The 17,029-nt window shown below is 34.2% G+C and overlaps 1 protein-coding gene across 1 annotated transcript; it reads left to right on the top strand.

Moving 5' to 3' along the window:
* Positions 1-5,157: 5,157 nt before the first annotated feature.
* Positions 5,158-7,202, top strand: LOC129939264 (protein twist). Its single transcript, XM_056047227.1, has 2 exons — positions 5,158-6,549; positions 6,746-7,202. Exons 1-2 carry the CDS (start codon positions 5,426-5,428, stop codon positions 6,981-6,983), a joined length of 1,362 nt encoding a protein of 453 aa, XP_055903202.1. The 5' UTR covers positions 5,158-5,425; the 3' UTR covers positions 6,984-7,202.
* The last annotated feature ends 9,827 nt before the right edge of the window (positions 7,203-17,029 follow it).

Consider the following 17,029-nt stretch of genomic DNA (forward strand, 5'->3'; position numbering starts at 1 on the left):
ATGACAACTTTGGTTGAAGGAAACTGCGATAGTCAATTGCTGCGTTCAATCTCCTGTTGGATAGGGTATCTTAGATAGGTGGATTTTTAGCTACCTTGATGATCGAGTTGGATAGTTGTATTGAGATAGCTGTCAAAAAATAAAAACAACTTTCGGCTGTTCACAAGAAGCAGAGATACATTTAAGCTTCGGAGTCAAAATTGTTGTAAGATAAAACATTTAATTTATAATTTAAATGATTCGTCGGACGATGATGAATTGATAGGTGCATAACAATTTAATAAATAAGAGATAATAGATAATCTATGTTATTAATTTACTTCCGAAATCTCCGGTTTTAAACGATTTACTTTTAACAGAAAACTATCCTACAAGAAACGAGGACTATTATGAAGTGACAATACCTAGATATAGTTTGGAAGAATTTTGATCTCGTTTCCGAATGAGCAGAAGTTGCTTTGCGGTAAGTTGTTAGGTTCACAGTAGATAAGGTTTCAGCTTCAGATCAACGCAAGAACTTTTGTTCCATGATATAGGTATCCGTTTGGTTATCCAACGCTTCTTTAAAGATCATTCAAGGGGCACCAACAACTTGAATATCCAATAAAATGTGAACAAACTAGTTTTGATATCTATAATGAATTGCTTATTAACGATTTCAAATTATTAAGATCTCTTGCACAAAGTGCAGCAAAATAAAAGAACTTTTAACTTGGAAAAAAACTGGTGTTTTTTGTTTGGATCTTGAGTAAGCAAGAAAGTTTCTTATCAGCTGGAGACAGGTTCAGTTTAGCTAGAAATAAGTCAATTTTGGAGTTTAAAAAAATAGATCATAATTACCTTCTAAAATTCGGAGGCAAATAGCTTCTTCGTCGTCTATTATATAAACATCCTCAAATACAAATTAAACTAACATTTTGTTTTTTTTTCTTGTTTACCAACAAATACAAAAAACTGAATTCAATTTTCAAGTTTCTTAAAATTCAACCATATGTTGAATCAGCTGTACTGTCAGATACCTACATGCATACCCCAGAAATTCTTGGATACCTTTAGATTCTTTTTTGGACATCTCAGCTGTTTTTGATCAGCTGTTATTTTACACGTAAAACACTATCAAAAAGGTATCCGGAAACCCTATCTGTCTGAGATTGAACGCAGCTAATATGGCAATTGCGGTAGTCAATATGACAATTGAAGTAGTCAATATGACAACTGCAGTAGGCAATAGAACAACTTCGTTAGTCAAAATGACAATTTGGTTATGATTTTGACTACCAAAATTGACTATTGACACCCCAAAATTCAGAATTAACTATTTTGGTAGCAAATGCGACAGTTTGGCCAAATTTAAAGTTGGCTTTCGACGAGTATTGATATAAAATTTTTTTTTCTTCTGTGCATGCCGCCGAAATCAGATTTTTATTAGCTATTCATAGTCTGGTTGAAGTTCTAAAAAAGAAAAACAAGGACGTGATTATAGAAACGAATATAAACAGCTGAGAGTACTGTCGTTAGCGAATTAGTTTAATGATTTAGAAATGACAGACACTTCACATTTACAAGCTGGCAGCCCTATTTATAGATCCATTTCAATCGAGATTTCAGCTAGAAAGCATCAAAACTGGATACCTCAATTCTTTCTGCTTAAAAAAAATTGAAACTATGCTTACACGATTTGTTTTAAGTCTATAAATTAAGGTTTTCTCTTAAAAAACATTGAACATTTGTTTTCTATTCAAAATAACGGAGCTCAATATATTGTTAATAAAAGTATTGTCCACATGTGCACAAATATTTGAACTTGTGTTACCTTGGCTTAATTGGTTCTTTTAGTTCAAAATATATACGTAGACTATTTCAAAATGTCTTATAAACCTAACTTGCATATGATTAAAATTTTATAGTTCTTGTTAATGCACAACAAATTCAACATTTTCAAAAACAAACTGATAAACATGACACCTTTCGGAGTTAATAACATGAAACGTGATATTATTGCCATTATTTTAAGACCAATTCTAAGACTTGTAATAAGCAAAATTCATATGAGAGATTTCTTTTTAGATGATCAAATGTTTTTGGTAGGTTTATGATCTGATGATGATGCTACATTTACTGTAGAAATAAATAGTATTCTACCTAAGGAGAGATTTAACGTTAAAAATAAAAAAAAAAAACTATGAAAAAGTCTTAACTAAAAAAATATTAGATAGTTACTTTATTCATGAAGTATAAATTATTTTGTTAATTATAGATATAAAAAATGTGAGCTTTAAAATAATATTTAATAAGTGGTCGATAAGATTTTCGTACTGGCAAAATATTTACCATTTCAATGGGTTTTGATGGCCTTAATTCAAGTCTGACTAAAAAATAAATTATCACTTCAGGTTTTCGAAATATGTATTACTTTTTAAAATTTGAAAAAAAAAACGTACAAAAGGCTTTTAAGGCTATCTAAATTTATTTAGTATTATTGTTGATGGTTTTATAAATTTATAAAACATTTCTTAAATATTCAGTTTGAAATATTTATATTAATTCATATAAAGTTCGAAAAATCTTCATAAGATGTTTGATTTCACCTGTCTTCCAAAAATCTGAAAGGAACGCTAAACCAAACCAAAACGGTTTGAAATGTTGGTTTTATAATGAAACTTTTCCTTAGCACTCATATTACATCAAGTTTTAAAAGTTTATCAAAATAACGACGTACTATAAAAAAATAACAGAACTATAAAAATATTTAATTTAAGGTTTGCTTAAAACTTCATATAGAATCAAAAAAATACTGAGGTCATAATTTATGAGGATTTCTAGAAACTAAGAAAGATTTGTACTTTCCAATATCAACCCACAATTTATTGTTAAGATATACCTATCTTTAGTTTTAACTAAGCCTTAGAAAAAACGTTTTTTTATTGTTTTTAGCATTTTTAAAAAACCTGATGTGAAAGGAAAAAATCGAATTAGGGACATTTTAATCCTAAACAAAATTTGTTTTATTAGTGCTCCAGTGTACTTGGGCCTGTATAATAAATTAGTAATGTATTCTCGCTAATCTGAATCATCTTCAGGTTACCCTGTTAAAAGTCGATATTTAGGTAAAGACGCATACTTTTGGTTTTAACTATTTGTATACCATCAGGTTTCAGAATATCTTCCATCGTTGATTACATTTACCTTGGCTATGAAGCTTTTGAGGAATGGACGGACTTGCATGAAATTTGGAACAATTAAAACAAATATTTAAATGTCAAATAATTATTATTATTAATTTCGTGGTTTTAAATTGATATTGCTTAAATTTGACACCTATCTAACTCAGCTGTCATCTAAGATTTCATAATATAAGTTAAATATTTAACATTTATGATATACCTACCATTTAAAATCGAATAACTTTATGTATTTAAAACAAGACGGATCAACCGAGCCATACAACGATTATTATGGATTTATATCCTGCTGTTGTAATCTCACTTTTTGGCAACGTCAATCGACCACTCATATCATACGGTTTGAAACTGTTTTTCGAACTCATTAAAATGCTATCACGGCTCACGTTTTAACGAGATATTGCAATATATTTGGGTAAAAGAAGTTAAAAGCACCTCAAAAGAACCACATAAACCGAATCTTCGCAAAGCTGTTATGTCCATAAGAAATGTGTTTGTTTTACTTAGAATTACTTGCTAAACCGAAGCCGCGTATACAAATTTTCTTTTTAAGCGAGCTGGGTATAAAATGGCTATAATTGTTTTTTTTTTTGTTTCCTATAGTTTAAGAAATGGCTTTAATAATTTTATCTTTATAGTTATAAATAAGTTATAATAAAATTGTTTTTAACTTAAACAAAATTTAGTTTCCTTTGATTCTTTATAACTGAAAAAATGTAAACAAACTATAAAAACATTGTTGAAATAAACAACTATAATTTGCAACATTTCTATAATTCTGAATGTATCCCTTCAAAACGAAATAAAGATTGTGCGATTATTGTATATTTTGATCTTAACTAATAAGAAACATAGCTTTTGTACGTAGTTTACATAAAACTTGAGATAAAAAAACACTAAATTTACTTTAAAAAAGTTGCTTTATAGATGATATTTTAAGGTTATGACATTTTTGAAAAATAAATCATAAGCCTTATCTTAAATCTTTTGATTTTCCAAGAGAAAGTATAACTGACAAATAACATGAACGACCTTATTGGATAAATTATCACCATTCTTTTTTTATAATGATGTTTTTGTTTATGTATCTTTCGGAAATCGACATAAACTATTTTGTAAAGACAAGTAACATCTTAAAAAAGAATAAATGATCATTGTCTTAAATTAGGGTTTGGTTTGAATTTATTTTTTAAAGATTTTTAATTTAGTTTTTATTTAATTCTGCATTTTTTTCTGCAATATTTCAATATTTATCAAATCTTCATATGAATATGAGTAACTTAATATCGCAATAAGATAAAATATAATTTTATCAACAAAAACACAATTTAGAAAATCCATTACAATCATCGCACCTACATTATAATATCCCTACACAGGTTAATATTTTCAAACACGAAATCAATTAAAATTCTTCTATACCAAATTTCAAACACTCAAAACTATCATAATCAAAAAGTGTTCATGTGAAATTAAAATTTAAAATTGAAATCAACAAGAAACAAGCTGATTCCTTCCCAAAAGATACATCCTCACGCCAATTCTAATTCCCAACAAATATTCTCGCCCCAATCTGTCATAATTCAGTTTGATTGGAAGAAGAAGAAAACAAAAAATTAAACAAAGGTCACCGCCGCGACGTCGATCTATAAAAGATACAAAACATCAAAGCTTTATAAAATCTTTAGACTTTAAATTTTCACTTTGGATATGTATGTCTCTCTTTTTCTTTAACAACTCTCTGTGATTGGCTGATGTCATTTTTAAAATATTCTAAAAATATATCCATGGAACAAAGTACTTTCATCCCTTTCACTATCTCTATCTCTTTCTCAATTAATTTAGAGGGTGGTAAATTGTTAACTCTGTGACGTCCCTCAATACCAAAACTATCTCGCTATCTCACTCTAGCAGTAATTAGTTAAAACGCGTATCTATCTATTCAGAAAAATTGATGTTTAGTACGCATCTTATATAGATGCGCAAATGAGCTATTTTGAGGATGCGCGCAAGGATATTCAATTCAGTTTGTATCGTTCCGTCCGTTGGTGATGAACTTGTATCTGATTTATCGGTCGTGTGCATAAAATTTATATACAGTGTTTTTCAAACTGATGACAAAACTATCTAACGGATACAATAAACGTGTACAAATAAGAGTGTTTAGGAAATTTTACACAAAAACAAACAAATAAAAGAAAAACAAAACAAAAAAAACTTTTCCAAGCTTCTATAAGTGTGCAATGTCGGTGCGGTCTGCTTCACCAAAAGTGTTACTCGATATCAGTTATAAGCCCCTTATCGATCACAGCGCCAACTTAATGAATATGAACCAAAATTCGCTAAAAATCATTCATGTCGAGCAAAACTATCTGCAAATGCCGCAACACCATCAACACCCGCATCTGCAAGGATACCTCACGCCACATGGCTACCCCACAACGGATCCCATGGACCACGAACAGGACACAGAGTACAATATCCCGAGTAGTGAAATCCTAAGTTCCGCTACAAACTCGCCCAATGTAACGCCTCCTCTAATACAAAAGGACACCCATTCAAATAATAATAATAACAACAGCATCAATAACAACAACAATAATTCGTACCACAACAACGACTTGCATCATTTTATGAATGAAAACGGAAAGCGCCGGCAGAACTTTGACTGCGGCAGCGACGACCTGCTGCAGGACAACAAAAAATCGCTGATGTACACCGACGAAGAGCACTTCCATCACATTCCACGGCAACAACCGCCAACCGCCATTGGAAAGTTCTTCGTCGAATACTTGCCGACAACAGTTGACGAAGTTGGAGCTGGTAGCGCTGCAAATAGTGTTCAGACGAGCAATCATACGCCACCCTTCAATCATGCCTATAACGGAAACGATGACGATATCTGCGAAACCAGCCAGGACAACTTCAAATACCAACCATTCCATCAGCCGCCAGAAATGACGCCTCAAACAATAAATCAAGGTCAACTTCCGCCAGCTCCCCAGCAACAAGGACTGTTCGACTTTGATCACACGAATTCGCTGAATGGCAGCACCTACTCAAGTTCGGACAGAGACGAAATGGAGTACCGCCAGTCGGCGTACATGTTCCACAACGAGGAAGACCTGTTGCAAATGTCGTCCGGCGCTGATCCGTCCAAGTTCCGCAAACCCCGTCGGAGGACAAAGAGGAAATCGAGCAAATTGGAAGATGCCGGTGAGTTCCAGAACCAGCGAGTGATGGCGAATGTGAGGGAGCGCCAACGCACCCAGAGCCTCAACGACGCCTTCAAGTCCCTACAACAGATCATTCCAACGCTCCCCAGCGATAAACTCAGCAAAATCCAAACGTTGAAATTAGCCACAAGGTACGTATTTCCCATCAGCGGAATTTCCCAATCCCAATTGATCTCAGATTCCAAGTCTGGTGGTTTTTTCGGGATGTTTCCTTTTTTCCCACGGAATTTCCTGACATTAATCCGAAAATTCTAAAATTTCCCCGGTTTTTTCCCGACGCGACGAAAATTCACTAAGCATCCTTTTCTTCTTTCTCTTCAATTCCAGATATATCGACTTCCTGTGCAGAGTTCTATCGACGAGTGAGATCAGTCTCCTGAAGGCCCTGGACAATCACGGTGTGACCCAGAGTAATTCGGGGAATCTGGGTGGATTCGCCCTAGGCGCATCTGTCCTCAACGACGAGTCCAAGGGAAGACGGAACGCTCCCATAATCCCACCAGAAAAGCTAAGCTATCTCTTCGGAGTCTGGCGGATGGAGGGCGATGCCCACAATAAATCATAGACCAAGTAACTCCAAGTCGATTTATTTTTGTTTTTCATTTCAAACTTGAAGATCTTCCAATGCGCATTTCCATAATTTTAGTTGTCTAAGTTGTTAATTTAAAAATTATACACAATTAAGAAAATTTTTATAAAATTTAAGTAAATGTTTATATTTTATATATATATTATTTTATAATTATAAAACAAAAATCAAAATATGTAAATTATGTTGAAAATTATTATTATATTGTATTTAAAAATATATTTAAAATACTGTAAACGGTTTTTGTTTGGAATATTCGTTCCCATGATGAAAACAAAAAAGGAGGGAAGACTTTTTGTCCTGAGAAAAGAGGAAATGGAGGAAAAAAAGTCGCGACATTTTTCTGTCTTTTTTTCTGAAATTTGTTGTTTTCGAGACGTCCCTCAAACGATATGTTTTATGTGCTGTGACATTTTTTCTCTTCTGTCGGATGAATCGTCGTCGAAGGACAAAGAAAAACAGTTGGAAGCGTTTTGGATTCAAAAGGGAGTGAAAAATGTAAGCCATACGAAAAAAAACAGACTTAAAGATACAAGCATATACGAGATACGGGTGCGGCACCGTTACATATATGGTTGGATCTTGGATCCCCAAGCATTTTAACTGCGGCAGCGGGATAAAATGATGTCTTCGCAGTCTGCTGATGTGCCCTTGCTGTGCATCCGGTGGTGATTTATTATTTTTTGTGGGAATTTTTTTGTTTAACTTCAATTTTCTGGTCTTGAGTTTGAAGTCAACGAAAAAAATGGTGGAGCATTTTATAGATTCGGAGAAAAAGTTTTGGTTTTGTTTTTTGTTAACTGCGCAAATCTTTGTGCTTCATTTTTTGTTTTTTAATAAAATAATTATCATCATGGACATTAAAATATTTCCGGTAGATTGCTTCATTTGAAATTGCACAATTTTCAGGTCGGAGATTGTATTAATCCATTTTTGGATTTGGAAAACCCTTTTAGGGCATATTTACCTGATGAGGTGGGTTTTTTCCTGTTTATTTCAGATTTAAGAGTTTTTAATCACAGTGGTGTGGATCTTAGTAGGTATTTTTTATTTTAAATATTTCGAAAATTCCTATAATAAAGTGGGAATTTTGGTACAAAAGATGGTTTCCTTTTTTTAATAAGACTTTTGAAGGATTAAACTAAGTTTCACATTCCAATTTCTATGGATTACAATAGCAAACATTAGAAAAATAGACCTGCAATTTGAAACCACACTTAAAGAGCTGTATCCTTCTCAAAAGTTTTCATAAACAAAGTAAAACATTTCAAAAATGTGTGCTTCTGATTTTTTACAAAATATATTTTGTGTCTTGCATGAATAAACAGTCTTATTTTAGTGTGATAAACAACCCGTAGTTGATACTAAAGTTACAAGTAGTCATAGTTCAAGTAATTACAAACACAAAATCTTGACGTCTATGACTCACGGATTTCAAATATGGTTTCGACAGACGTCTAAGTAGCTGTATTTTACCCGGCACAGGTTGTCAAAAAATATAGCGCTTTTAGACTTTCGGAAAACCTTTTGAAATTGAACTAATTCTGAAGCCTTCGACTCCCTGATTACGAATACGTAAATCTAAAAAAAATATCAGTTTTATTAATACAATAATTTTCAATACAATAATTTGCAACCCTATCGAATAACACAGTAGTACCCGTGGCATGATGGTTAGTGCGTTGACTGTCATGCCAGAGGTCTTGGGTTCAATCCCTGCCTGTGCCATCTAAAGTTTGTTTCATGGGTATTACCTCTTGCGGGGAATTGACCAAGAGTTATTCTTGTCATGAAAAGTGCTTTTCACAAGTTATCCGTTCGGAGTCGGCATAACACTGTAGGTCCCCTCTATACCTAAAAACATTACTCGCACACAGCAATATTTATGAGTTGTAAGTCACTTGTTCCTAGTTCTCAGCGGAATGTTGGTCCACCTAATTTATTTATTTATCGAAATGCACATACAAAAAGAAGGTAGTTTAACTCCACTGTCTACCCACATCTTCTAACCAAAATTTTTAGTGAGCTCTGGCTTCTGAAATATTTGTAAAAAGAGGCTGGATGCAACCCACACTGATAACTCCCATCCCGTCTTTCGAGTTGTCTTGTTTAAAAGGTTTGTAGGTTTTCGTGTTTTGTTAAAAAAGTTGTCAATTGATTTATTCTAAAAAAATTAAAAATTAATAACAATATTTTGCATATGACGAAATAGTTTGATTTCAAAATCTATTTTCGTTAACGAAATTTTTAGTCGAAAACCTAATTTTAGTAGCATTTCTTAAAAGTTTCTATTTCTTATTTAGGCAAATAAAAATTGGGTGAATTAAATTAATTTGAATTCAATATCTTCCATTGTATTGCGAATTCTAAACTAAGCAACTTACCGAATCTCACTGAATCGATAGGAGACCTTGAATCAAAAGTGAAACCCTTTGAAACTTCTATAAGTTAAGCTTTTAGAGTCTCTTGCGCAGTTAAATATAGCCGTAAAACCCTTCATTTTTGGTGGAATGAAGAACTGTCCAGTCTTAGGAAAATGACGAGGACAATTTTCAATATCTGCCACAAACATAAGTGTTACCAACCGTATAAAGAATCTCTTAAAATTTACAAGCAAGCCCTGTCATCAACCAAAAGACAAGGCTGGAGAGAATACTGTCAATCAATCGAAGACATAAAGGACTCCGCAAGGCTCAGCAAAGTTTTATCGAAGGAACATTGTAATCCTTCATTTCTAAAAAAGCCTGATGGAATCTGGACAGCCTCTTCAGCGAATCTCTTGAGCTACTGATGAAGACGCACTTTCCAGGTTGCGAGAGTGAAAACCCCAAATCGCTTGAAACCACAGAGCTTAACGTAGCTCATGTGGAGCAAGTTAATTCCGTTTATCCATATAAATCCCCAGGCATGGATGGCATACTGCCAGTTATGCTTCAAAAGTTGCATGATGTGGCAGCTCCATGGCTGGAACAAATTTCAAAGGATGTCTCCTTCTCAAACATGTGCCCATGTCGTGGAGACAGATCAAAGTAGTTTTTATCCCGAAAGTGGGTAGGCGTGGTGACGAATCCGTGAAGGATTTCAGACCAATAAATTTAACATCTTTTGTGCTTAAAACCTTGGAGCGCATTCTTGATTACCACATTAAAGAAATCCTAGTTGGACGACCTGTCGAAAGCTCTCATCATGCTTATCTTGAGGGCAAATCTACGGAGACTGCCCCCATGAGGTAGTGCGTGCTGTAGAACAAAGAATTCATTATAAAGAATTTACTTTTGCCACCTTCTTTAACATAGAAGGTGCTTTTAACAACGTCCTTACCGAATCGATAGAAGAATCGCTCGTTAAGTTCGGTGTAGAAGACTTCATTCGAAAATGGATTATTTCCATGCTCAGTGGTAGGAAGATTCCACCCACTCTAGGCAATACAATCGCAACAAAACACGTGAGTAGGGGAACACCCAAGGGTGGTGTCTTTTCGCCTCTTCTATGGCTTCTGGTCATGGATACAATTCTCGTAAAATTAGAGAGATGTGGAGTGAAGGCGGTAGCCTATGCGAATGATTTGGTGCTTTTGGTGTCAGGAAGGTACACTTCTGTGATTAGTGAAATCACGGAGTCAGCTTTGAAGAAAGCTAGCAACTGGGCCACGAGTTGTGGACTAGGAGTTAACCAAAGTAGAACTGTTGCTCTTTACCACCAAAGCTAAAGTACCACCCTTCACGCTTCCTCGACTCAACGATCAAATCTTATCATTGTCTTCCAGTGCAAAATATTTGGGAGTTATACTCGACCCTAAACTAAACTGGAAACTAAATATTGAAGTACGGGTTAAGAAGGCCTGTGTTGCCTTTCTTCACCTGCAGCAAAACTTTCATCAAAAAGTGGGGACTTCAGTCGAAGATGATTTTATGGACGTACGAGTACACAGCCGTAGTACGTCCAATCTTAACATATGGTACGAAATGGATTCCCTCAGATATTATCTCGGTAGACACTGACTACTGCACTCCTACTTTGAGCCTTAGTAAGGGTGTTAAGCTTATTTTCAAATCCAGAGAAGATTGGGAGGATGACATCGTGTCGATAGGTTTCGACACGACCATCTTTACTGACGGCTCAAAGATGGAGTGCGGAGTTGGTTCTGGGATCTTTTCTGAGTCCCTAAATGTAGCCGAATCCTTTAGGCTTCCTGGTTTTGCTAGCGTTTTTCAGGCTGAACTGCTGGCAATAAGGGAGGCATGTAAGATACTTAAACAAAACCCAAACCAAACGATCTTCTATGCAGGCCAAGGCAAGACATAGCCAGGATTGTTGCGGTTTGTACCGGACATTGGCCTATAGGAGTTCATGCAGAAAAGTTGGGTATCTCTTACAACACCTCTTGCCGTAGCTGTAGTGACCAAAGAGAAAGTGAAACGATAATCCATTTCCTCTGCAAATGTCCTGCTTTGGAAAACACTAGAATGAAATACTTTGGAAAAGCAAAGATTAGAGACCTTATCTTTTTTCTCAATGCGACAAAATCGGTCTAACATAATCGCAATGAAGCTTCTCTATAAATCTATCCCTTTAAATCAAAGGTCAAACGAGTTTTTGGTATCAAAACGGCGCACTACAGCGCTGATTGGATCTCCTTGAGATTGTCATTTCTACCTACCTACCTACCTACCATCTTCCATTGTTCACGAGATATAGAGAACCGAACATCAATTACCAAATTTGCGTACTATTTTTAGTAGATTTTATTTTTTTATGAAAAAAATGACTTTTATAATTTAATAAAAAAATTACTGAATGTTGAAAACAATAGTTTTTTATAAAATAAAATTTATTTGAAGATTATATCTTAAATTTTTGAAAAGATATTTTAGTCGAAAATTAATTTTTAGGAGCATTTAGTAATGCTTTTTTTAGGTATTAATTTTTTGTTAATAAAATTTCTCAAATTTATAAGATAAAATAAGTTGGAAGCCATAATCTCAAATATTTGAAAAGATATTTGAGTTTAAACTAAATTTTTACCAACTTTGAGCAATGTTTTTTTAAGGTTTTTATTGTTTATTAAAAAAAATTGTCAATTCGATTTTGCTCAACATTTTACCAAATGTTGAAAACGTTTTTTTTTGTTGCACAAAATTGTTTTTGAGATAAAGACATTTTTCATTCGTAAAATTTTCGAGGTGACAAATGTTTTTTATCAGTTTTTTTGATTTATAAAAAAAAACGTTAATTGGAATTTTTTTTTCAAAACTATATTTGTTTGATATAGCGTTACAATATATAATTTAAAATTTAATTCAAGTCTCTAGCGTTATTGGTTCATGAGATATTTTGGGTTAACCAATTCTTTTTAAATTGCTATGGTAAAAAAAAACCACGCAATTTTCTTGAGAGCCTTTTCTGCATCTTTCTGCATTATTGTACTCGATATCCCTAGTGGTTCTTGTGCTATGGAAGTGAAGTTCTATTAAATTGTCTAGAAATTTATTAAATATTATAAAAGAGTTCTTTTTATTCTTCTATTAAAAAAGTAATCCAATTGTTTTATAAAGTACTCATACGGAACAGTGCAATGTGCCATTTCGATTATTGTCGTTTTCTGAAGAAATACCACATCTTCTTTAAAAATATTGATGTTCTTATTATTAAAGTGTTGACGAGCTGTCGAGGATTGATACAACACTGAACCAATCCAGTTTAGACTCCACATAGACACCCCGCATCATTGGTAGCAAGATACTCCAAAAAACCAATCGGGGATAGAAATGCCTTGAAACCTGTATTACGGCCAGAAAATTATGGCCCAAATTCGACAAAACCAAATCCCACTCGATTACGCATCTAAACAACAAATATTTACGACTACTTGTAAGCATGGTAACACGCCACAACCTGTTGGATTATGTTACAAAAAAATGATGCTTACTACGAATGACATGTGCAGATAATTCACTGATCAGGAAGAACAAAAAGACACAGGCCACTTCCAAGCTTTATGCCACAATAAACACTTCTTCAATAATCTTGAAGATATGCAAAGATATGCTTCATCAAAGCCTCTAAATAGCTAGAACAAGACAATTCATAATATCGTATCACTCTTTTAGGAAAGTTCATACTATATGGTATCACAATTAGTCTACATTGATCTAAGTGTGACGATCAATCGTAAGCCTATCATCCTAGCCTTATTTTTACACAAGTTTTTTAATTTTTAAATGTTATTTTCCAAAAATTAAAATTTGTATTGAAATTCGAACAATCGAAAAAGGCCGGAACAGATTTTAAAATCGAAACATTTGTTGGGTGAGTTTTATTTTGTTCTTCTGTTTTTTTTTTTTTTTTTCTATCAGAACCATAAGCCTTGACAGAACAGTGAAAGCTCTATCTATCTCTTAAACTATATGTATGGAAACCATTAAGAAATATTTTAAGAATAGTAGCTTCAATTAAACCGCAAGATCCAAACAATTTATTCATTTGCATCGCAAAATACAGCTCGTGCAAGAATTGAAGCCGAACGACCCACTGCAACGTAAAATTTTTGGTGAATGGGCACTTGGAAAGTTGGTTGAAGATCCAATTTTTTATCGAAAAATTTTGTTCAGCTACGAAGCTCATTTTTTGAATAATTGTCAATTTTGGAGTGAATATCAGCCAGAAGCATTACAAGAGCTACCAATGCATCTAGAAAAAGTCACAGTTTTGTGCGGTTTATGGGCCGGTGGCATCATTGGACCGTAGTTCTCCCATTGTACAATGCTGTTTAAGTCAGAATTTAATGAGCTTATCATCTTTTTGTCGTTGCAGTTCCACATCCGAAGAAGAGGGGTGTGAATTTGAAAACGAATATGAAAAACTAAGAGTACTATCGTCAGCGAAACAATGTATTGGATTATATGTTGCAGACAAGAGATCATTAATAAAAATGAGAAAGAGTGTTGGAGATAAAACAGAGCCCTGGGGCACACCAGCATTTATTTTGTGGTTTTCAGACTTGAATCCATCCAATAACAACTTGTATTGAACGATTCGAAAGGTAATTACTAATCCAATGAAGGAGGGATTCATGAAATCCAAAAGCACGCATTTTTGATAAGAGAGCCTGGTGCCAAACCCTATCAAATGCTTTTGAAATATCTAGTGCAATAATCTTACTTTCTCCAAAACTATGTAAAGATTTGTTCCACTGTTCAGTGAGATGAACCATGAGATCACCAGTGGACCTATTGCTACGAAACAGAGTTGTAAAAACTGCAGTCTTTTTGGGACTGCAGTTAAGTCACTAATAAGACTTTTTTTCTTTAGTCTTTTAACTTACAAAAGTACTTTAACTGTTACTAAACAGTCAGCAGTTAGTACTTACTTTTTGACTTGGCAGTTAAAAAGAGCAGTTAATTGACTTAAAGTTAATTAACAACAATTAAATTAACAGCAATTAAAAACGTTGTTCAGATTTGTCATACATTCTATAGCAAACCTCATTGTTATGAGCCAAACAGCATGTTACTTCATTGCATAGGTACCAAATACATATTTCATATTATTTTCAAAATTCCTGTAGTATCTTAGTCAAAATACTAAAAAAAAATGAATTGCTTTAAAGTTAATTAACTGTAGTAAAAAGACTTACTGACTAAAACTTCTAATACCCCAGTACAAAGAAATGTCTACTGACTAAAGAGACTAGACCCAGTTAAAAGAACTGCAGTTAATTAACTTTTAGTCAATTAACTGCTCTTTTTAACTGTCAAGTCAAAAAAGTAAGTACTGACTGCTGACTGCTTTTTTGCAGTTAAATTTCCCAGTCGCAGTATTAACTTACATTCAAAAAATTAGTTAATTAACTGCGACTTAATTGAATGCATTACCCAAAAGACTGCAGTCTTTACAAGTCTGCTACGAAAGCCGTATTGCCGGTCATTAAGAAACTTTCGATCTTCAAGATATTTCTTGAGCTGATAATTAATCAGCGTTTCCATGACCTTGGAAAGAAGGGACGTAAGTGCAATCGGTCGGTAATTAGACGGTAAGGAAGATTCGCCTTTTATGGGAATAGGCTGGACAAATGCGGGTTCCCATCCGCTCGGAACGAGACCTGAGGAGTAGGACAGATGAAAAAGCTTACGCAGTGGTTTTGCCAGCGATGAGGAACACCTCTTCAGAACAATAGCGGGGATACCATCCGGACCAGCAGATTTATGTATGTTAAGATTTTTTAGGACTCTTGCTATAGTACGAGTGCGAAAAAATATTGGTTCCAAAGAATCACTAACTCGCTCAAGTACAGGCGGAGTCATATCATAACACTCTCTGGCAGCGTTGAAATTGGTGGCGAACTGCCTAGCAAAGAGATTTGCTTTCTCTAAGGAGCTAACAAATGGAGTGTCATTCACAACGAGCGTCGGAACCGAGGAAGGGGAAGAATTCCTCATGTTTTTTACAAATGACCAAACATTTTTACTGCCTTTGGGACATTGCAGTATTTTTTGCCCGAATATGGGCGTTGCAGGTCTTCCTACCTTGATTGAACTTATTCCGGTTTTCCTCAGTTGGATTGGCTTTAAAACAACGGAAACTTACCTTCTTGACCCTAATAACCTCTTTACAGCTCGCATCGAACCATGCGTTTTCCTTGGGTCTGATGCTTTTAACCCTATTCGGTATAAAAGTTCTCATTCCCAGGAGAACCAAACTTGTGATCATATCAGCGTTGGGTCAACGTCACTATCGAGGGAGCATATAGTGACCAGTTAAAGATCCTGAAGTAATTATTGAGACCGTCCCAGTTGACTTTCTCGTATTGCCAAACGGTTCTCTTAGGAGCTCTTTCTTTAACTGGAGAGTTTTTACACGAGAAATTTGCTGATATGACACAATGGTCAGATGTGCCTAGAGGAGATAGAACACTAATAGTGTACTTACCAGGGTCAGAGGTAAGAAACAAGTCAAGAGTGTTTTCTGCTCGACCTACCACGTCCGATATTCGAGTGGGCTCGTTGACCAGCTGAGTTAGGTGGTTTAACTCAACGAAGATCTCAGCACACACTCCTTTTCGTGTTGACTGGCCCGAATGTTGAAGCCATGAAGAATTGTGTACATTGAAAAGATTTGAACTGCATTCTTTATAGAAAAATTGTTGCTATTTTGTAACTTTAAAAGATATATATATTTCAAAAATCAAATGCAGACCAACAAATACTTTCGAAAACCATTTATCGGTTTCCTTAAGGCCTTAAAAGATTTGTGCAGTACAATAATTCAATTTCATGAACAAAATTTTTATTTTCTTCTTTTCATATTCAATTATATGATATTTAAAGACGAACTTCACAAGAAATACTTTGTGAAAAATACGTAGTAAATAATACATCATATTTTTCTACAAAATTACACATTTTTAATTTTGTTTGCTTCGTGTAACTGAACATTGAAAAAATAAAAACCTGACTGGAAAAAAAGAATTGTTTATAAGAACAAAAATAAAATAAAAATGAAGATTATTTGACTTGTAATTTTTCTTTCATCTTTCATCAGTCTATTGAATGAGCAGCGACCAAACTATCTCATTTTATAATGTGAGACTTCTTCAAGACATACAGCAGACATCATCACTCCACCCGCACGGCTAGATTTCATTTTATTGTCACATCATATCAACCAAACAGAGCGTTAGCGTATCCGACCATTTTGCGCAAAATACATTTTTTAAACTCGTTGTTGTTCTTGTTTCTTTTTAGAGCTTGTTTTTGTATAACAAACCATCAACATTGTTTTTATTTTTTTTTCCTTTAAAAAGTAAAATAAAATTTTACAAACATATAAAAACAACAACAAAAATAATATACATACTGACTTTGACAGTGCCTTGCAAATGGTGTTCTCTGATGTCGGATTCAAGACTCTAGAACATGGCGTCACTAATTCAAAACAGATAGTATATTGAATTTCAACACGGGACGCAACGAAATCCGAATCAGATTCAGAACGGAAGGCGTACAATATTATTGAGGGCTCGC

This window comes from Eupeodes corollae, chromosome 1, assembly GCF_945859685.1.
Source record: "Eupeodes corollae chromosome 1, idEupCoro1.1, whole genome shotgun sequence".
Lineage (NCBI taxonomy): Eukaryota > Metazoa > Arthropoda > Insecta > Diptera > Syrphidae > Eupeodes > Eupeodes corollae.